The 23,723-nt window shown below is 36.6% G+C and overlaps 1 protein-coding gene across 5 annotated transcripts in view; it reads left to right on the top strand.

The window, feature by feature from the left end:
- PSD3 (pleckstrin and Sec7 domain containing 3) overlaps positions 1-23,723 on the top strand; it is a 688,004-nt gene that overhangs the window by 317,883 nt on the left and 346,398 nt on the right. For all 5 annotated transcript variants that reach the window (XM_044225254.1, XM_044225255.1, XM_044225257.1 and 2 more), the window contains one exon: positions 5,280-5,369. In XM_044225254.1, coding sequence (XP_044081189.1) covers positions 5,280-5,369 — 90 coding nt within the window. The remainder of the gene's footprint in view (positions 1-5,279; positions 5,370-23,723) is intronic.

The raw sequence follows: 23,723 nt of genomic DNA, 5'->3' as shown, positions 1-23,723 counted from the left end.
AGAAAGAATGGCCTTTTCAACAAATGGTGCTGGGATAGACACATGGAAAAGAATGAACTTGGATTTGTTTTTCCTGCCCTGTACAAAAATTATTGCAGTATGGATCAAATATCTAAATGTGAGAGCTAACAGTGTTGTTATTATTTTTTTCTTTTTTTCTTTTTTTTTTTTTTTTAAAGATTTTATTTATTTATTTGAGAGAGAGAGACAGTGAGAGAGAGCATGAGCGAGGAGAAGGTCAGAGAGCGAAGCAGACTCCCCATGGAGCTGGGAGCCTGATGTGGGACTCGATCCCGGGACTCCAGGATCACGCCCTGAGCCGAAGGCAGTCGTCCAACCAACTGCGCCACCCAGGCGTCCCAGTGTTGTTATTTTTAGGAAACATAGGAACAGATCTTTCTGACCTTGGATTAGGCAATAATTTGTTAATTTGACATAGGTAGCATATATGGAAAGTTAGAAATCAAATGAACAAATGAAACAAAACAAACTCATAAATATAGAAAACAAAGTAGAAGTTACCCGAGTGTAAGGGAATTGGGGAATAGGTGAAGTGGAATAAAGGAGATCATTTGTATGGGGGTGGATGGTAACTGGACTTGGTGGTGGTGGTCATTTGGTAGCGTATGCAGATGTCAAGTTACAGAGCTGTGCACTTGAAATATTTATTTATATTATATATATTTATGAAACACGCATACACAAATTTATACATGCATATATGTGTATATATATATATACACACACACACAAGAAAGTATTCTATGATTCCACTTATGTGAAATATCAAAGGCAGTCAAATTCAGAGAAAGAAAGTAGAATGATTGTTACCAGAGACTCAGGGGAGTTGTTTTTTAATGGGTATAGAGTTAAAGCATTTCCAGCAAAAAAAAAAAAAAAAAAAAAAAAAAAGGATTTCATCGAGATTGAAACTTTCTGTGCTCCAGACAGCACCATTAAGAAAAGATAACCCACAGAATAGGAGAAAACATTTTCAAAGTATATATCTGATAAGGACTCAAAACTCCTTATATATCCAGAGTATATAAATATCTCCTACAACTTAACAATAAAAGACAAATGGCTCAATAAGGGCAAAGGATTTGAGTAGGCATTTCTTCCAAGAATATATACAAATGGCCAATAGGTGCATTTTTGAAAGGGTGCTGAACACCATTAGTCATTAGGGGATTGCAAATCAGAGCCACAAGATGGCAATTCATATCTACTAGAAATGGCTGAAATGAAAAAGACAGATAAATGCTGGTAAGGATGTGGAGAAATTGAACCTCACACCTTTAGTAGAGATGTAAACTGGTGTGGTCTATGTGGAAAAATTTCTGACAGTTCCTCAAATGATTAAACATCGAGTTACCGTACGACCTAGCAATCCCACTCCTGAGTTATATATATAGGAGGAATGAAAACATATGTCTACACAAAAACTTTACACAAATATTTATAGCAGCATTATTCATAATAACCAAACTGTGGGAACAGTCCAAGAAGCCATCAAATTCTGAATGGAAAGTTTGGCATATTCATACAATGGAGTGTTATTTTGCAATAAAATACTGATGGATGCTAAAATATGGATGTACTTTGAAAAGTATATGGTAGATGAAAGAAACCAGTTTAAAAAGGCCACATTTTATATAATTATATTTATGTGAAATGTTCCTGCACAGGAAAATCCATACAAATAAGGGGATTAGTGGTTGCCAGGAGATGGGTATTGGGGTGGGAGGAGAGATATGAAAACCGACTGCTAATGGATTTGGGTGTCTTTTGGAGTGATGAAAATGTTTTGAATTTAGATAGTGGTAATGGCTGCAGAACTCTGTCAACATATTAAGAATTACTGAACTGTAGGAGCAGCTGGGAGGCTCAGGTAGATGAATGGTTGAGTCTTGACTTTAGCTCAGGTCACGATCTCAGGATGGTGAGATCAAGCCCTTAGTTGGGTTCTGTGCTCTGCGCAGAGTCTGTTCTTACCTCTCCCTGCCCCCGTCCTCCCTCCTGCTCACCCTTGTCCTCTCTCAAGTAAATAAATAAATATATAAGAATTACTGAATTGTATAATTCGGAAGGGTGAATGTTATGTGCGTTATATTTCAGTAAAGCTGGTATTTGTAAAAACTTACAGCAGATTTGTAAAAACTTATAGGATGGAGCGGACCCTCCATCATATAAAAAAGCCAACTCTTTATTTCACTTTTTTCTCCTAATAGTCATAATTGTTTAGTTTTCAAGAATTTTTTTTATGTAATGTGTTTTTATACTTGGGAGTCTTTTATTATTATTTGATACTTATTTGTAACAAAATATCTCATGACTATAATACAACAAATGTTTAAATATAAATCATTCTTCAAGAAATTTTTGTTTTGAACAATACAAAATTGATTAAAAAAGATAATGTTACAAATACTTGAATTCACCAGGTCACATGTTAAAGAAAATTTTGGTTTTTAACTGATAGTTAAATCATATCCTTTTTTGATTTTGAGAATTAGAAACTGTCTGACTTGGAAAAGAATTTTTTATGTAGTCATTATTCATTCATTTTCTCAGATGCTCAGAACATAACCAGAAAGACCTTGTCAAGTCATATGAAAATGATTATTGAATGTACTTGTTACTATTTACCTTAAGATACCTTTTGTTTTTTAATTATTAGGTGTTCAGTTAGCCAGCATTTAGTACATGTACCTTTTTTTGATCTGATATACTTGGTAAGGATTGGAAAAGGTAATTTTCAAGGATTGGAAAAGGTTGAGGTAATTGTGTTTTTCAATTAATGTGAGACGGTGTTTTTTTTTATTAAAGTTCCTGTGCTTTAAATAAATTTTCATCAGAACTTAGGGCTGCAGATTTAACTTAAAATCATTGGCAAAGCCAATTCTCATTGTTAAAACATTCATCCAGTCTTGCATGTAAAGTCTGACTATGCCCTCTTTGCTTATAGAAGAGGCAAGGATTTTAACAAGTTATTTAGCACTTTCACCATAATTAATTAGATAGGGTGGGTTGGATGATTTGTTTCATGTTGTAAAGTAGAAGAGCAGTTGTGAGGGGGGAGTGGGAAGTGATTACTTTTTTTTTTTTAAATTAACATATAATGCCCCAGGGGTACAGGTCTGTGAATTGCCAAGTTTACACACTTCACAGCACATACCCTCCCCAATGTCCACAACTCCACTGCCCTCTCCCTCCCCTCTCCCCCCCGGGCAACCCTCAGTTTGTTTTGTGAGATTAAGAGTCTCTTATGGTTTGTCTCCCTCCTGATCCCATCTTGTTTCATTTATTCTTTTCCTACCCCTCAAGCCCCCTACGTTCCTTCTCAACTCCCTCATATCAGGGAGATCATATGATAGTTGTCTTTCTCCGATTATTTTGCTAAGCATAATACTCTCTAGTTCCATCCACGTTGTTGCAAATGATAAAATTTCATTTCTTTTGATGGCTGCATAGTATTCCATTGTATATATATACTACATCATCTTTATCCATTCATCTGTTGATGGACATCTAGGTTCTTTCCATAGTTTGGCTATTATAGACATTGCTGCTGTAAACATTTGGGTACACGTTCCTCTTCGGAACACTATGTTTGTATCTTTAGGGTAAATACCCAGTAGTGCAATTGCTGGGTCATAGGGTAGCTCTATTTTCAATCTTTTGAGGAGCCTCCATGCTGTTTTCCAGAGTGGCTACACCAGCTTGCATTCCCACCAACAGTGTAGGAGGGTTCCCCTTTCTCCTAATCCTTGCCAGCATCTGTCATTTCCTGACTTGTTAATTTTAGCCATTCTGATTGGTGTGAGGTGGTATCTCCTTGTGGTTTTTATTTGCAGGGAAGTGATTACTTTTAAAACACATAGGTGTATATGTTCCCAGGAAGATCTGTATTTTTGAAGTTAATGTTTTGTATACATACTCTCTTAAAACTATTGATAGCTTTCCAACCCTTTTAAAGTCTTAATATTTTTCCTCAACTTGAGTACTAATATTCTAGCTCTTGTTCTTTTCTGAAAAATAGCCTCATAGAACATACATATTCTGTACAAGGATATTAATACATTGGTACACTTCATGTTCACTTGAACCGCATATTCCCAGAGATCCCATACTGGTGCGTATGTGTTCCATATCCCTCTTCTACCCTCATGACAGATTTCTGCTGGTGTCCAGATTGAGCCTCTGAATCCTTCTGAATCCTGGCAGCTCTTACTAGTTGACTGAAACTGGCCTAGGAGTTTTATTAGTTTTCTAGGTCTAATATATTTGTATTTTCTCTTTTTTTTGTTAGTTTAGATTTTCTAATTTTTTTATTTTATTAATGTGATTTTTGTTGTTGTTGTTAAACTTACTCTTAAATCTTAAACTTTTTCTTAAACTCAAATATGTTAGGAGACAATTTTCCTTGGGTCTCTTACATTTCTGTATATATTATGAACAGAAATTTTGTTCTGGTGTAATTTTTCCAAAACTGTTTCTATATTGAGCAGCTTTGGAAAATATAGTAACTTCAGAGCAGTGGATAGATTTGCTTATAGCCTTGCATGAGAAGACTTGGTTTCTTCATTTAGAGCAAAAGCAGTAGGCATGCTTACTGTTCATTACAAATATTCAGATTCCCAGATCCCCTGGCAGGGCTCCTTTCCTGTATCACAACCCACTGCTTGTGCATATCAGCTGGCCCTGTTCAGGTTCTCTGAGAACTGGAACCCAGGAAACTGGAGCAAGAAAATGCTGGTATTTTGGCTGCTCCTATTATAAAAAAATTACTGAGCCTCTGACTCAGGAATCATACTTTATCTGCCAACATGTGAGATCATAGTAGACTAGTTTGTTAGCTTGAAAGTGGGCTAAAATCTCAGATCCTTCACAGCTCTTGACAATATGTAGGACATAAAAATAAACAAGTAAATAAAGAGCTATCAGAGGTCTGCTCAGAAATGTCATTTTATCCATGTTTTTATTAAAAGCTACCTTACATGTATATAAATGTAGCATAAATTTCTCATGTTTTCGTAGGTTAAAAAAGGTTTGGCATAATTTTGCTATTTATATTTAATGACTATTTTGAAGGCATAATAAGCCATCTGTTTCTCATGTGTATAAGTTTGTATTATATGTATGTGTGGATATATGCACAGATAGGGGCGTGTGTATTCATGTATTGAAAAGCCAAACCAGTCTTGCTTTGCTTAATCATAGTTTTAGGAATTCCATGTATGTATGCCATTATGATGTATTATTTGCCTCTATTCCAGAATATTGGAAAGAAGATGACCTGCCAAGAGTTCATTGCAAACCTCCAAGGCATAAATGAGGGTGGTGATTTCTCCAAGGATCTACTAAAAGTAAGCATTGAAATAATTTTTAAAATATATTTATTTTTATCTTATCTGCTTATTTTTTAATCTAAAATAAATAGGCCAAGGATCACTTAAGTATTTTGGTTTTTGCTTTTGGTTTTGTTGGTGATATTTCTATTGGAACTACTCATCCTTGATGTGTCAGACTGCAAATACCCTTCAATGAATAAATGATAGAAGTTCACATGGTAACCAATAATACTGAGACAGTAAGTAGATTTGGAATAATTGGTGATTCAGATAGTGGGCAGTGTTTGTTTGATTTGTGAGCATATGTCAGAACTTGAGAAAGATCACAAAGGTATATTCACTATGGAAACAAAAAAGCCTTTACAGGGGCGTCTGGGTGGCTCAGTGGGTTAAGCCACTGCCTTCGGCTCAGGTCAGGATCTCAGGGTCCTGGGATGGAGTCCCACATCGGGTTCTCTGCTCAGCAGGGAGCCTGCTTCCTCCTCTCTCTCTCTGCCTGCCTCTCTGCCTACTTGTGATCTCTCTCTGTCAAATAAATAAATAAAATCTTAAAAAAAAAGCCTTTATATACTGTAATGAAAGCTGTATTCAGTCCCTAGTTGTAGAGCCATTTAGGTTGTCTCTGGAAATCTGAGTAATTGTAGAATGTTTGAATGATTTGTTTCATTCAATGTTTGAATGATTTGGTTTCATTATTGGTAACCGTCAGCATGTTTTTCTATATCAGATTGTTTCCAAGGAGACAACAAAATAAGCTTTAGAATTCATAACTTTCTACAGCAGTATAAATGAGAAATGCATTTGTTTAAATAGAAAATAGTGATTGATAATGGATGTGAATATTTTAGCAGTTCAGGATAAGATATGTATGTTGACAATATGATTTTTACAGAATTCTGTTAGATTCTAGCCTTTTTAAAAACTTTGTACATATGTAGATTTCTTTGGCAGGTCCTTTGAATTTGCTAAGGGCAACACATATGAATCATGGTATGATCTGGAAAGGTACCAGTTGAGAATAAGTCCTTTATTATGTTTTATGTATCTTTTAAACCATATAAGATATATATAGTGTGTATATATATATATATATATATATATGGTATATATAGTATAAGATATATATAGTAGTATAAGATATATACTATATATATAGTATAAGATATATATAGTATAAGATATATATAGTAGATTTTGAAAGACACACACACACATATATACATGTAGAAAGTGAAAAAAGGCATAAGATATGATGAGATTCTTCTACTGACTTTAATTGCAACTCAGTGAAGAATTACCTTATGGAAAAAGCAAGAAGAAAAGTAGCTTCAGGTTACTATATAAAGAAGGTATTTTTTAAAATTGTTTCCTTATAGGATAAATGCTGCCGTGGCTGAAGCTACAATTCTTTTTTTTTTTTTTTTTTTAAATTTAATTTTTTCAGTGTTCCAAGATTCACCCAGTGCTCTATACAATACATGCCCTCCTTAATACCACCACCAGGCTCACCCAACCTCTCACCCCACCCCCCTTCCAAAACCCTCAGTTTGTTTCTCAGAGTCCACATCTCTCATGGTTTGTCTCTCCCTCTGATTTACCCCAATCCACTTTTCCTTTTCTTCTCCTAATGTCCTCCGTGTTATTCCTTATGCTCCACAAGTAAGTGAAACCATGATAATTGACTCTCTCTGCTTGACTTACTTCATTAAGCATAATCTCCTCCAGTCCTGTCCATGTTGATAAAAAAGTTGGGTATTCATCCTTTCTGGTGGAGGAGTAATACATTGGGTATATGAACCATACCTTCTTTATCCATTCGTTTGTTGAAAGGCATCTTGGCTTTTTCCACAGTTTGGTGATTGTGGCCATTGCTTTAAACTACAGTTCTGAATGGGAAATAAAATGTGTTGGATTGTGACATGATAAATACATTCTCTACATCCATTGAAAATGTACTGTAGACGTATGTTAACAAGTGTTTCCAGTTTAGTGGTATTAACATGGAAAATAATGCAGTCTTTCTAAGAGAAGGATTAGAGAAGCTTTTATCAAGTTATGTCAGAAGTGGAAATTGGCAAGAAAAATTTTCGTAGTGAAGCTTTCAGATTTTATTGGTAGGCTTATGGTAACATGCATGACTGTGGATGAATTATTGGGCAGTTTTAAAGCATATTTGATGAGCTGTCTGAAATCAAACGTAGTTAACATAAGTCCAGTGGCTGCCGTTCACCTTGGATAAACATATGTTCTTTAGTTTACTCTGCCAAGAATTTTTTGGGTGATTTGTTAAAGTCGTACTGTTGAGATCATGTTTTTAAACCTCAGTGGGGGAAATATTTATTATACTGTTTTATTTACTGTAGGAAGATGACAGTGAAATGACACTGAAAGTGACAGTGGCATTTAGTATGGAAATTGTCAAGTAAAATACTGATTCTCTTTCATAGAAAAAAGATTTATAGGATAAATCCACTCACCCACCAAATGTGGAGTTTTCCATTTCAGCAAGAATCTGGATTTTACTGCAAATTTCATCAAGAAAAGGTTTTTTTCAGACCATTTTTGTTTCATTTCTCTTTTCCATGTGGCTATTCTTTTTCCCTTCCAGGCCCTCCTGCTCTTCCTTTCTTCCTTCCTCCTTTTCCTCACTTACTTCCTCTGTTTCTATTCATCTGTGTTTTTTCTTTTCTCTTGTTCTCTCTCTCTCTCTCTTTTTTACTTTTATTATATTTTATTTCTTTTCAGTTTTGTCTCTTCTTTCTCCTCTTTCTTCACTCCTTCTCAAACACTCTCCCTCATTTTCTTTCTCAATGGTTATCTCTTGATTCTCTTCAGAGATTAATTCCTGGTTAGAATGTTAATTTGAACTTTCATGGACAATGATTATACACATGTCACACAGAAAGACAAACACAAAACATTGGGTATTATGTTACAGGTTCTGAGTAACCTAACCCCTTTTCTGTCCTCTTCTGTCCTCTCTCCAACTTGAAAATTGCAGGTACTGACAACATTCAGTTTAATTTATTCAGTACGATGCCTAGAGTTATATGGATTAAGTTGAGACTTTCATTGCTACATATTAATCTGATTACTTTTAGATTTCTTTGGTTCAAAAATAGCATTTCATCTCTGTCTGTTCAGCTATCTTTGGACCAGCAGTAACATTTTATCTTATGTCTGTTATTCAGTGTGGTTGGGTAGTAGGGAATATTTCTTGATGGCCTTTTGTGTGTTCACTGGGTATTGTGGACTTGGAGAACATGCTAGAACTAAATGGGCCCCTGTCCTCACAGACTACTGAGAAAGATGGGTGGTTCTTTTTCCCTTAAAGTAAACAACTGTTCCATATTGAAGTTAAAATATAAACTGATTCTCCTTGTTCTCAACAGAAATGGTTATCAAAAAGATAAACCTTATTGTATTTAAATATATGAAAAATGAGAAATTTATTTCAAGCCTTTAATTCAGAGACTTCAGTAAATACTTTGCTTTAATTTTGCCCTAGACTACATGAAAGGGATAGGTAATTGAGCCCTTTTTTATAATTTACAGTTCCACTGCTGTGTCCCTTTTGACCTGATGACCTAACAGAGAAATTAGTGCTTTGTGCAAATAAGCATGTTTTCCCACAAGGTGCTTTGAGTTTTAATTCTAGATACCTATAGTATAAAGCATAGTTAGTTGGGTAGCAAATGACAACCAGTGATAGAAGATTATTTAGGTTCTTTAACGTTGAAGTCTAGCTAGAAGGATGTGATGTTTGAGAGAGGCCTTTGAAGTATAGGTACCATTTTAGTAGTTGAGTTCCTTTGGTTTTTAGTTAGATGATTATTCTATTTCATTTCCCATCACCTTTCCCACCCATAAACATTAATGTTCTCTGTCATAAGTAACTTTCCCTATTATTTCACCAAATCAGTAGAGAAGTTCATTTAACAAAATACGACAGACTATCTGGCAAGTTTCATGGCTGTATAGGGACTGCCCATCCCACTTGGATGTGCATCCTTGAGGGAAAATGTGGGAAAGAGGAGGAAAGGGAGGTGCTTTTTATAAACTTAATAAGACATTTCTAAGATTCTGTAACAATGAAACTCTTAAGTACATGAATAGAGAGGGATGAGAATGTAAAACATGGGCTAGCTCTGGCTTAGAGGCTGAGAGACACTATAGTGTGCTGATTATGATTATAGACGTGAGAACTATACTAATTGGGTTCTAATCCCAGCTCCCCTCTCTTAGTAGCTGAGGGATTATAAGTAAATTCACTGAAACTTTGTCTCTTGATTTCTGGGAGATCTTATTAGTATCTACCTCATCAGTTTTATTAATTGAATAAGTTAACCTATAAAGCCTTTAGAGTCCTAGCATGTAATAAATGCAATATCTGTTAGCTGTTGTAACTTTTTAAAATTTTCAATAATATTCTATTCTTTACCTAGCTTGAAGTGGACTGCAAAGGGCCTCCATCCCTTCCTACAGGGTTTGGGTCTAAAGTGTTTTATAAGTACTGGGGCCAAGTGGGATTAGCTTTAATTCATAAGACCTCTATTGCCCGTCTTTTTTCAGCCTAACCATGCACATTCTCTTCCTCTTTTCAATGGACCATCTGTGATCTTGAACTTGTGTGTTTCTTCCTTTTGTGGTAAGATTTTTTTTAATTTTTAATTTTTTATAAACATATTTTTATCCCCAGGGGTACAGGTCTGTGAATCGCCAGGTTTACACACTTCACAGAACTCACCAAAGCACATACCTTCCCCAATGTCCATAACCCCACCCCCCTTCTCCCAACCCCCCTCCCCCCAGCAACCCTTAGTTTGTTTTGTGAGATTAAGAGTCACTTATACTTTGTCTCCTTCCCAGCCCCATCTTGTTTCATTTATTTTTCTCCTACCCACTTAAGCCCATGTTGCATCACCACTTCCTCATATCAGGGAGATCATATGGTAGTTGTCTTTCTACACTTGACTTATTTCGCTAAGCATGATACACTCTAGTTCCATCCATGTTGTCGCAAATGGCAAGATTTCATTTCTTTTGATGGCTGCATAGTATTCCATTGTGTATATATACCACATCTTCTTGATCCATTCATCTGTTGATGGACATCTAGGTTCTTTCCATAGTTTGGCTATTGTGGACATTGCTGCTATAAACATTCGGGTGCACGTGCCCCTTTGGATCACTACGTTTGTATCTTTAGGGTAAATACCCAGTAGTGCAATTGCTGGGTCATAGGGCAGTTCTATATTCAACATTTTGAGGAACCTCCATGTTGTTTTCCAGAGTGGTTGCACCAGCTGGCATACCCACCAACAGTAGGGAGGGTTCCCCTTTCTCCGCATCCTCGCCAGCATCTGTCATTTGTTGATTTTAGCCATTCTGACTGGTGTGAGGTGATATCTCATTGTGGTGATATCTCATTGTGGTTTTGATTTGTATTTCCCTGATGCCGAGTGATATGGAGCACTTTTTCATGTGTCTGTTGGCCATCTGGATGTCTTCTTTGCAGAAACGTCTGTTCATGTCCTCTGCCCATTTTTTTTTTTTAAAGATTTTTTATTTATTTACTTGACAGAGAGAGATCACAAGTAGGCACACAGGCAGGCAGAGAGAGAGAGAGAGGAAGAAGAAGGCTCCCTGCTGAGCAGAGAGCTCGATGTGGGACTCGATCCCAGGACCCTGAGATCATGACCTGAGCCGAAGGCAGCGGCTTAACCCACTGAGCCACCCAGGCGCCCTCTCTGCCCATTTTTTGATAGGTTTATTTGTTCTTTGGGTGTTGAGTTTGCTAAGTTCTTTGTAGATTTTGGACACTAGTCCTTTATCTCATATGTTGTTTGCAAATATCTTCTCCCATTCTGTCAGTTGTCTTTTGATTTTGTTCACTGTTTCCTTTGCTGTGCAAAAGCTTTTGATCTTGATGAAATCCCAATAGTTCATTTTTGCCCTTGTTTTCCTTGCCTTTGGCGATGTTCCTAGGAAGATGTTGCTGTGGCTGAGGTCGAAGAGGTTGCTGCCTGTGTTCTCCTCAAGAATTTTGATGGATTCCTTTCTCACATTGAGGTCCTTCATCCATTTTGAGTCTATTTTTGTGTGTGGTGTAAGGAAATGGTCCAATTTCATTTTTCTGCATGTGGCTGTCCAATTTTCCCAACACCATTTATTGAAGTGGCTGTATTTTTTCCATTGGACATTCTTTCCTGCTTTGTCGAAGATTAGTTGACCATAGAGTTGAGGGTCTATTTCTGGGCTCTCTATTCTGTTCCATTGATCTATGTGTCTGTTTTTGTGCCAGTACCATGCTTTCTTGATGATGAGAGCTTTGTAATAGAGCTTGAGGTCCGGAATTGTGATGCCACCAACTTTGGCTTTCTTTTTCAATATCCCTTTGGCTATTCGAGGTCTTTTCTGGTTCCATATAAATTTTAGGATTATTTGTTCCATTTCTTTGAAAAAGATGGATGGTACTTTGATAGGAATTGCATTGAATGTGTAGATTGCTTTAGGTAGCATAGACATTTTCACAATATTTATTCTTCCAATCCAGGAGCATGGAACATTTTTCCATTTCTTTGTGTCTTCCTCAATTTCTTTCATGAGTACTTTATAGTTTTCTGAGTATAGATTCTTAGCCTCTTTGGTTAGGTTTATTCCTAGGTATCTTATGGTTTGGGGTACAATTGTAAATGGGATTGACTCCCTAATTTCTCTTTCTTCAGTCTTGCTGTTGGTGTAGAGAAATGCAACTGATTTCTGTGCATTGATTTTATATCCTGACACTTTACTGAATTCCTGTACAAGTTCTATAAGTTTTGGAGTGGAGTTTTTGGGCTTTCCACATACAGTATCATATCATCTGTGAAGAGTGATAATTTGACTTCTTCTTTGCCGATTTGGATGCCTTTAATTTCCTTTTGTTGTCTGATTGATGAGGCTAGGACGTCTAGTACTAGGTTGAATAGCAGTGGTGATAATGGACATCCCTGCCGTGTTCCTGACCTTAGCGGAAAAGCTTTCAGTTTTTCTCCATTGAGAATGATATTTGCGGTGGGTTTTTCATAGATGGCTTTGAGGATATTGAGGTATGCGCCCTCTATCCCTACACTTTGAAGAGTTTTGATCAGGAAGGGATGCTATACTTTGTCAAATGCTTTTTCGCATTTATTGAGAGTATCCTATGGTTCTTGTTCTTTCTTTTATTGATGTGTTGTATCACATTGACTGATTTGCGGATGTTGAACCAACCTTGCAGCCCTGGAATAAATCCCACTTGGTCGTGGTGAATAATTCTTTTAATGTGTTGTTGAATCCTATTGGCTAGTATTTTGGTGAGAATTTTTGCATCTGTGTTCATCAAGGATATTGGTCTATAGCTCTCTTTTTTGATGGGATCCTTGTCTGTTTTTGGGGTCAAGGTGATGCTGGCCTCATAAAATGAGTTTGGAAGTTTTCCTTCCATTTCTATTTTTTGGATCAGTTTCATGAGAATAGGAGTTAGTTCTTCTTTAAATGTTTGGTAGAATTCCCCCGGGAAGCCATCTGGCACTGGGCTTTTGTTTGTTTGGAGATTTTTAATGACTGTTTCAATCTCCTTACTGGTTATGGGTCTGTTCAGGATTTCTATTTCTTCCTGGTTCAATTGTGGTAGTTTATATGTTTCTAGGAATGCATCCATTTCTTCCAGATTGTCAAATTTGTTGGCGTAGAGTTGCTCATAGTATGTTCTTATAATAGTTTGTATTTCTTTGGTGTTAGTTGTGATCTCTCCTTTTTCATTCATGATTTTATTTATTTGGGTCCTTTCTCTTTTCTTTTTGATAAGTCTGGCCAGGGGTTTATCAATTTTATTAATTCTTTCAAAGAACCAGCTCCTAGTTTCGTTGATTTGCTCTATTGTTTTTTTGGTTTCTATTTCATTGATTTCTGCTCTGATCTTTATGATTTCTCTTCTCCTGCTGGGCTTAGGATTTCTTTCTTGTTCTTTCTCCAGCTCCTTTAGGTGTAGGGTTAGGTTGTGTACCTGAGACCTTTCTTGTTTCTTGAGAAAGGCTTGTACCGCTATATATTTTCCTCTCAGGACTGCCTTTGTTGTGTCCCACAGATTTTGAACCGTTGTATTTTCATTATCATTTGTTTCCATGATTTTTTTCAATTCTTCTTTAATTTCCCGGTTGACCCATTCATTCTTTAGAAGGATGCTGTTTAGTCTCCATGTATTTGGGTTCTTTCCAAACTTCCTCTTGTGGTTGAGTTCTAGCTTCAGAGCATTGTGGTCTGAAAATATGCAAGGAATGATCCCAATCTTTTGATACCGGTTGAGTCCTGATTTAGGACCGAGGATGTGATCTATTCTGGAGAATGTTCCATGTGCACTAGAGAAGAATGTGTATTCTGTTGCTTTGGGATGAAATGTTCTAAATATATCTGTGATGTCCATCTGGTCCAGTGTGTCATTTAAGGCTTTTATTTCCTTGCTGATCTTTTGCTTGGATGATCTGTCCATTTCAGTGAGGGGAATGTTAAAGTCCCCTACTATTATTGTATTATTGTTGATGTGTTTCTTTGATTTTGTTATTAATTGGTTTATATAGTTGGCTACTCCCACGTTGTGGGCATAGATATTTAAAATTGTTAGATCTTCTTGTTGGACAGACCCTTTGAGTATGATATAGTGTCCTTCCTCATCTCTTATTATAGTCTTTGGCTTAAAATCTAATTGATCTGATAGAAGGATTGCCACTCTTGCTTTCTTCTGATGTTCATTAGCATGGTAAATTCTTTTCCACCCCCTCACTTTAAATCTGGAGGTGTCTTCGGACTTAAAATGAGTTTCTTGGAGGCAACATATAGATGGGTTTTGTTTTTTTATCCATTCTGATACCCTGTGTCTTTTGATTGGGGCATTTAGCCCATTCACATTCAGGGTAACTATTGAGAGATATGAATTTAGTGCCATTGTATTGCCTGTAAGGTGACTGTTACTGTATATTGTCTCTGTTCCTTTCTGATCTACCACTTGTAGGCTCTCTCTTTGCTTAGAGGACCCCTTTCAGTATTTCCTGTAGAGCTGGTTTGGTGTTTGCAAATTCTTTCCGTTTTTGTTTGTCCTGGAAGCTTTTAATCTCTCCTTCTGTTTTCAATGATAGCCTAGCTGGATATAGTATTCTTAGCTGCATGTTTTTCTCGTTTAGTGCTCTGAATATATCATGCCACCTCTTTCTGGCCTGCCAGGTCTCTGTGGATAAGTCAGCTGCCAATCTAATATTTTTACCATTGTATGTTACAGACTTCTTTTCCCGGGCTGCTTTCAGGATTTGCTGTTTGTCACTAAGACTTGTAAATTTTACTATTAGGTGACGGGGTGTGGGCCTATTCTTATTGATTTTGAGGGGCATTCTCGAACCTCCTGAATTTTGATGCTTGTTCCCTTTGCCATATTGGGGAAATTCTCCCCAATAATTCTCTCCAGTATACCTTCTGCTCCCCTCTCCCTCTCTCTCTCTCCTTCTTCTGGAATCCCAATTATTCTAATGTTGTTTCGTCTTATGGTGTCACTTATCTCTCCAATTCTCCCCTCGTGGTCCAGTAGCTGTTTGTCCTTCTTTTGCTCAGCTTCTTTATTCTCTGTCATTTGGTCTTCTATATCGCTAATTCTTTCTTCTGCCTCATTTATCCTATCAGTGAGAGCCTCCATTTTTGATTGCACATCATTAATAGCTTTTTTTATTTCACCTTGGTTAGATTTTAGTTCTTTTATTTCTCCAGATAGGGCTTTTATATCTCCCGAGAGCGTTTCTCTAATATCTTCTATGCCTTTTTCGAGCCCAGCTAGAACCTTGAGAATTGTCATTCTGAACTCTAGATCTGACAAATTACCAATGTCCGTATTGATTAGGTCCCTAGCCTTCAGTACTGCCTCTTGTTCTTTTTTTTGTGGTGAATTTTTCTGCCTTGTCATTTTGTCAAGGTAAGAGTATATGAAGGAGCAAGTAAAATACGAAAAGGGTGGCAACAACCCCAGGAAAATATGCTTTAACCAAATCAGAAGAGGCGCCCCTATAAGAAGTTTCTAAGAACATAAGGCTACCTGTATTCAATCCTTAACATATATATATGGCTGAAAGCATTATGTTGCATTCTAACTGCATTTTTCTCATTTGGCATTATTAGGGAAAAATAATTTGTGAGAATGATGGAGAATTTAGCTGGAAGGGTAATGTTTAAACAGATAGACTCTAAAAGTCAGCAAAAAAAAATAATAATATTATACAGTTATTTCTTTTCAAGTTTTTGAATTCCAGTTAACATACAGTGTAACATTATTTGCAGGTGTAGAGTCTAGTGATTGATCACTTATAGGCAATAATACTCAGTGCTTATCACAAGTGCCCTCCTTAATAACCTTCACCCATGGGCCCATTCCCCTTGCCCCTCTTTCCAGTAATGCTCAGTCTGTTTGTTCTCTAAAGAGTCTGTTTTTGGGGGCGCCTGGGTGGCTCAGTGGGTTAAAGCCTCTGCCTTCGGCTCAGGTCATGATCTCAGTGTCCTGGGATCGAGCCCCACATCCGGCTTTCTGCTCAATGGGGAGCCTGCTTCCTCCTCTCTCTCTCTCTCTCTCTCTCTCTTTCTCTCTCTCTGCCTGCCTCTCTGCCTACTTGTGATCTGTCAAATAAATAAATAAAAATCTTTTAAGAGTCTGTTTTTTGGTTTACCTCTCTTTTTCCTCCCCCCAGGTTCATGTTTTGTTTCTTTAATTCCACATATGTGTGAAGTCATATGGTATTTGTCTTTATCTTATTTCACTTAGCATAATACCCTCTAGATCTGTCCATGTTGTTGCAGCTGGTTGAGATTTCATTTTTGATGGCTGCATAATATTCCATCGTGTGTGTGTGTGTGTGTGTGTGTGTGTGTGTGTACCATGTCTTTATCCATTCATCTGTCAATGCAGATTTGGGCTCTTCCCATATTTTGGCAACTGTGGACATTGCTGCTATAAACATTGGAGTACATGTGTCCCTTTGAATCACTGTGTTGTATTCTTTGGCTAAATACCTAGTAGTGCAGTTGCTGGGTCATAGGGTAGCTCTGTTTTTCACTTTTTGAGGAACCTCCATAGTGTTTTGAGGAGTGGTTGCACCTGTTTGCATTCCCATCATCAGTGTAAGAGGGTTCCCCTTCCCCTTTCTCCACATCCTTGCCAACATCTTTTGTTTCCAGAATTGTTCATTTTAGCCATTCTGACAGGTGTGAGGTTATAGCTCTTTGCAGTTTTGATTTGTATTTCCCTGATGATGAGTAGTATTGAGCATCTTTTCATGTGTCTATTAGCCATCTTTAAGTCTTCTTTGGAAAAATGTCTGTTCATGTCCTCTGCCCATTTTTTAACTGGATTATTTGTTTTTTTGAGTGTTGAGTTTGAGGAGTTCTTTATAAATTTTGAATACTAACCCTTGTATTCCCTTCATCAGATATGTCATTTGCAGATATCTTCTCCTATTCCATAGACTGCCTTTCCTTTTTTTTTTTTTTTTTTTTTTGGTGATTCCTTCACTGTGCAGAAGCTTTTTATCTTGATGAAGTCCTGTACCAATAATTCATTTTTGCTTTTGTTTCCCTTCCCTCAGGAGGCATATCTGGTAAGAAGTTGCTATGGTCTATCCCAAAGATGTTTTTGCCTGTGTTCTCCTCTCGGATTTTGATGGTTTCCTACCTCACATTTAGGCCTCATTCGTTTTGAATTTATTTTTGTGTATGGTATAGGAAAGTGGTCCAGTCTCATTCTTTTTTTTTTTTTTTTTTTTTAAGTATTTGGGTTTTTTTTTTTTTTTTGGAGATTTTATTTATTTATTTGACAGACAGAGATCACAAGTAGTCAGAGAGGCAGGCAGAGAGAGAGGAAGGGAAGCAGGCTCTGCGCTGAGCAGAGAGCCCGATGTGGGGCTCGGTCCCAGGACCCTGGGATCATGACCTGAGCCGAAGGCAGAGGCTTTAACCTACTGAGCCACTCAGGTGCCCCGGTCCAGTCTCATTCTTATGCTATTGCCATCCAGTTTTCCTAACTTCATTTGTTGAGAAAACTGTCTTTTTTTTCCACTGGATATGCTTTCCTGCTTTTTTTTCTTTTTTTTAAGATTTTTATTTATTTATTTGAAAGACCGAGATTACAAGTAGACAGGGTGGCAGGCAGACAGAGAGGAGGAAGCAGGCTCCCTGCCGAGCAGAGAGCCCAAGTGGGGCTCGATATCATGACCTGAGCTGAAGGCAGAGGCTTTAACCTACTGAGCCACCCAGGCACCCCTCTTTCCTGCTTTGTTGAATATTAGTTTCCCATATAGTTGTGCATTCCATTTCTGGGTTTTCTATTTTCCATTGGTTTATGTGTCTGTGTTTATGCCATGACCATACTGTCTTGATCACTACAGCTTTGTAATATAACTTGAAGTCTGGATTTGTGACGCCTCCAGCTTTGCTTTTCTTTTTTGACACTGCTTGGACTCTTTGGGCTGAAAAATACATTTTAAGTGAAGATTAATGTATTTATTGGACGAAGAAGAAACATGACTAGGAAATATAAAATACTGTGAAGGTTCATAACCATTAGACTTTTCAGTCAATTACAGTTACACTTAAGGGTAAATAAACAAAAATCAATCAGCAATCAGACTTAGAGATAAGCATTTTTTTCTGTGATCTCAGTCACTGAAAAGGACCTGTTTCACATAGTGTGACATGAAGAGCTGTAAGGATTCTTCTTTAAAAGAGAGAGAGCATTATGCTGAGTGAAATAAGTCAAGCAGAGAGAGTCAATTATCATATGGTTTCACTTATTTGTGGAGCATAACAAATAGCATGGAGGACAAGGGGCGTTAGAGAGGAGAAGGGAATTTGGGTAAATTGGAAGGGGAGGTGAACCATGAGAGACTATGGACTCTGAAAAACAATCTGAGGGATTTGAAGTGGTGTGGGGGTTGGAGTTTGTGGTACCAGGTGGTGGGTATTATAGAGGGCACGGCTTGCATGGAGCACTGGGTGTGGTGCAAAAATAATGAATACTGTTTTTCTGCAAATAAATAAATTGGAAAAAAAATTTAAAAAAAAAACAACAATATTAAATTAAAAAAAAAAAAAAAGAGAGAGAGCAAAGCCAGCCCACTTCACTTCTAGAGTTTATCTAATTTGACCCTTTCAGCCAGGGAGAAGGTTGAAAATTTAACACTGAAAATTCCCTCCCTTCTTTATCACAGAAGGCTAGCCTTAAGGAACATCCCACACTCCCTGCACATACCATTTTTGTTCTCTACTCTTTCATCTTTACTTCCAGTGTTATCACTGAGGACAAGTGTAACTAGAGAAACCTGAATAAGATCAGGTTTTACTATGTCAGGTTGTGGTATTATACTATAGTTTTGCAGATGTTACCTTTGGAGGAAACTGGGTAAAAGATACAAGAAATCTATTATTTCTTACAATTACATGCAGATCTGTAATTATTTCAATTATAACTTTTAATGAAGAAAAGACCCATTTAAAAAGGGGGGAGGCATTTTCTCCGTTTAGCCAGAGATTTAGGCATCGTATATAAATTAATGAAATTTTACTTCTTGTAGGTCCTTCTTTTAAATTACCAAATATCATGATCAACAGGTTAGGTATAAGTGTAGTAGTGTTAAAAACAATGGTGTATTAAGAAAAAGGCAATAGGAATTGTTTTCAAGAGTTGAAAGCTGGAAAGTCACATAAATCTGTTTTTATGATTACTTGGGATACTGTGGAGATTTATTTGGAAAGATGTGGGAGTAGAAATGGAAAAGATGGTAATGAAATTGTCCACAAGAGAAGGAATAGTGGTATGGATGTGGGTAGTGATAGTATTGAGAAAAATATTCACTGTTGAATTATTTTGAGTTTATTATTAGAGTTTCTGTTGCTAAATTGTTACCCTGAATTGCCCATCCACCCCCTGCTATATCACCTCCATTCTAATCTGCATGGAATGGAAGAGCAGTAAAAGGTAGAACAACCATAATCTTTTTCCTGAGGTGTGTTTGATCTCTTCGGCTGAATGTAATGGTAGGCTTTGTGGCCATGTGAAGTGAATAGTGTCACATCTGGAAAGGAAGCCCAGTATTTTACCTTAGCCAGACAATTAACTTTTTTTTAGTTTCCTCATATATAACACGGGTATTAATACTTTCCTCCAAGAGTGATTATGAAAATTAAATATGATGATGTGTGTTCAGTAGCTAGCATTGTGTCATCTAAAATGCATTAAAGTATTCATAAATGTTAGCTTGTTTTTCCTACTGCTCTAGTTTTTGTTTATTTGTTTGTTTTTTTAAGATTTTATTTGTTTATTTGACAGTGAGAGAGGGAACACAAGCAAGGGGAGTAGAAGAGGAAGAAACAGACTTCCCCACTGAGCAGAGAGCCAGATGCTGGGCTCAGTCCCAGGACTCTGGCTCATGACTTGAGCCAAAAGCAGACGCTTAACGACTGAGCCACCCAGGCGCCTCTACTATTCTAGTTTTTGTGAATGGGTTCTGGAGGTCACTGGGGCTCTGTGCCTGTCTTAATGCTGCCAGTGACTAGTGATGGAGCATCAGCATGATCATTTCACCTCTTTGTGCCTTAGTTTCTTCATTTATAAAATAAGGTAGTTGAGCTGTACCCATAATCTCTTCAGGCTCCGATAGCCCACAGTGTCTAGGGCCCATTCCTGTTCTGTCACCACCACTTGCTACGTGGACCAGAACTTCTTGCTCTGTTTTTCTGCTGTGCTCATATTTTTTGAGCTAAATATTCAATGGCAGAGACATTGGAAAAATCCTACAGATGATGTTTGAGGTATCTTTCAACCTAAGTACTGGAAGCATTCTTTATTTGTAATTTAATTTAAATACGATTTGTAAGCTCAAATTGTATCAAGTTTTATCTTTTATATTTATTGGTTTAGACAAACGAGTGTATAACTAATAGTGAAAGTTCAGATTTAAATCCAGGGAAATTACCTTTGTCATTGCAGCATTCTCAAAGGCTTAGTCCTAAAGAATCACATGAGAGGAAGAAGCAAGCTGCAGGTAGAAAAAAGTCTGAACTTTTTATAAATGAAAAGCTTGAAGTGAATTCTCAAAAATACTTGATCTGAGTTATATTCGGAGTATGTAGTTGAAAATAGGAACTTATGGGTGGTATTTAAGTGTAGCTAAAAAAAGAGCATCAACTGTTGCCTAGAGTAGGTGAGTTCTCTCAGAGAGAAGGTCATGGAAACCTGGTAGCAACAGTATCTATGGAGGAAAAGGGCTTAGATGCTTATCCTGATATAAACAGGATAACTTTTAAAGAGAAAAGCTATGTTGGCAAGCTTTTTAAGAGAAAAGCTCTAAAGGTTCTTATTTAAAATATGGAATATTGCTTTTTTCAGTAAAGTGAATCAAGCTGAGTTGTGATGAAAGGTTTGTGGGTGTTTCTGCTTCTGCTTTCCCCATGGAGATCTAGAAGCATGCTTGGCTTCCAGTCATGTGCTTGTCATGGACTGAATAATGATGCTGCTTTTCGTATGGTTCCTTGAATGAAACATGGTTGACTGTAATGAGGATAATACTTAGAAGTAGCTGAAAATCCACAAATCATGTTCATGCTTTTAAAAAAAAAACTATCAAAAAGAATTCTGGTAGAACATTATGGCAGAACAGATGCTACTCAAAGAGTACAAACAGATTTTTAACCAAAAAAAAAAAGAAGAAGAAGAAAGAAAAGAAAGAAGTTTGAGTAGCGAGGTAGTAATCCTTAAGGGTATTTAATAGAAAAATACTAATGATTCCCAGAGAGATTTTATTTTTAATTTGATCCTGAAGGAATGCTACCGAATTTCCTATTCAGATGTCTCTATGGAAGTTAGATTGTATGTTTGGAGATTTTTAAAAACATAATCAATCCATCAAGGTTGCTGCTTCTTTCACTCAAGTATGAACATGTGATATTAATATGAATGTCATGGTCACACTGAATTTAAAACAACCTCTTTTTGCTTATGATATACCACGTGGGTATGTGTTCCTTAGGAGTGATGCAGTTTGTTTTTTTAACAGATCTGCAACCCAATGTAAATAAACTATCAGCAAATACGTATTCTAAACACAGTGTTTACCTATTCGTTGGGGATATAAAGGAATAAATTTTAATTTAAAGGCATTTTTAGCTATACGATAAAAATGCCATAAAGGAAAACAGTTTTTGTGGTTGTATTAATGGTTGTATTAATGGTTTGCTCATGTAAAGGTCAGACAACTGTCTGAAAAAAAAATCAGAAAATTGAAAACACAAAGTTAAAAAACTCCAAACAGCCAGAATAAATGAATGTTATAGCATCTGTGTAACAAAGCTTAAAATTTTACTCAGACCCTCACTTGTGGCCCATTTTTAATAGTAACCACAATTCACTTCAAAATTTTTGGCCTAATCTCCTTTTTTGGTATATCCTAAGCAAAGAGCCATGCAGACACAGGTGGGTACCAGTTTACAAGCAACTGCTTCGAACTCTGGGCTGGCTGGGCACCTGCTGGTCTGAACCAACTCTTAACTGACAAAAATAGCCACATTCAATTGATTTTTCTAAAACAGACTTCATAAAACACATGTATTTAGGTTGTTACCTAAATCTTTTAGTTGAAATTTAACTTAATTTTTTTATTTTTCCAGTTAGCCATGAATTAGAAGGATGAAGTTGGAGGAAGTGCTGTTAGCTATATGGACATTAACAAGAAGTGATTAGATAAGGAGGTGGAGAGAAAATGAAACTTTAAAAAGCACTGGATCTCCAAATGGAACAGCTGGAGTTGTTTTGACAGAGGACAGGCAAATCTGTGTAGTCGAGTAGCTTCCAGAGAATGGCTCTATTATATACCACATCAGGAGTAATGGTTGTACTTAATGAGTCATCAAAAATGTTGCATTATGCTTATTCAGTTTAAGGAGACAGTGTGAAATAGATTTGGAAAGATTGCCAAAGAAACTATTTTATAACATTTTGGCATTTAAAGAAATCAGTTTACATCAAGAAATCTACTGTTCCAGAATAATTCATTTCTCTACTCATTTTTGAGCTCCATTCCCTGTCAATGTTGGATATTTTTGTTGTTGTTAATTTAAAGTTTTTTTAAAATTTTAGTAGTTTTAACTTTTACCCTTTCCTCAAATTTTTCATAGATAATAGTATAGTTTTTGTGCTCTAATGTTGCTTTCTTAGAAACACCAGGAAATGGCATTTTCCCAGACTTTGCAAGTGTTTTCTGGATGATGATAACCGACTTTCCTCTTGACCACTCTATATTCCTCCAGTTCTCCCTCATCATCTCACCTGTCTGTGGAAAATTCTGATACTTTCAGATAAATGAACTGCTTTGTTCAACACACTGCTGATTAAAGAAGACCATTAAGGGAAGTCAGTACTTAATCCTACGCAAGTCATTTTACCATGCAGTTGCTTAATTCTAGAAGCAATCATAAGCAGTTATTCCTGAAGAATGCAACATACATAAATACACTGTTTTCCTCTTTTTCTTTTGTTTTCTTTCACTCGTATCCGTGTAAATCTATCTGACTACCTAAAATATTACCTTGAAGGGTTGTTTGCACTTCAGGTTATTAGTCATGTTATAAGCTTAGCAAAAAAAAAAAAAAAAAAAGACATATTTGAAGAGTTATGGATTTTGAGAATATCTGAATTCTTATTAGATGATATGGCTCATTGTGCGTGTATGACCTTCTCCCTGACCCTTTGTTTTTTAATTTGAGTGTAGTTGACACATGGTGATACATTAGTTTCAAGTGTACAATTTAGTAATTTGACAAGTTTATACATTATGCTGTGTTTAACACAGGTATAGCTACCATCTGACCCATTTCATTGATATTACAGTATCCTTGACTGTGTTCTTATACTCTGCTTTTTATTCCTGTGGCTTACTTACTCCTCTCCATTTCACTTATTTTGGCCAGCCTTCACTATCTGGCAGCCATCAGTTGGTTTTCCGTATTTATAGTTCTGATTCTGCTTTTTGTTTATTTATTCATTTTTTAATCTTAATTCCAGTGTAGTTAACATACAGTGTTTATTATATTAGTTTCAGCTCTGCAGTATAGTGATTCAACAGTTCCATGTTACTCAGTGCACATCAAGGTGTGTTCTTAATCCTCTTCAGCTAACTCGCCCATCCTCCCTCCCATCATCCCTCTGATAACTATGATTGTTCTCTGTAGTTTAAAGAATCTGTTTTTCAATTTTTCTCTCCCCCTCCTTTGTTCATTTGTTTTGTTTCTTAAATTCCACATATAAGTGAAATCATATGGTATTTGTCT

Source organism: Neovison vison, chromosome 11 (assembly GCF_020171115.1).
Source record: "Neovison vison isolate M4711 chromosome 11, ASM_NN_V1, whole genome shotgun sequence".
In the NCBI taxonomy this organism is placed as follows: domain Eukaryota; kingdom Metazoa; phylum Chordata; class Mammalia; order Carnivora; family Mustelidae; genus Neogale; species Neogale vison.
This window is presented reverse-complemented; position numbering and strand designations above follow the sequence as displayed.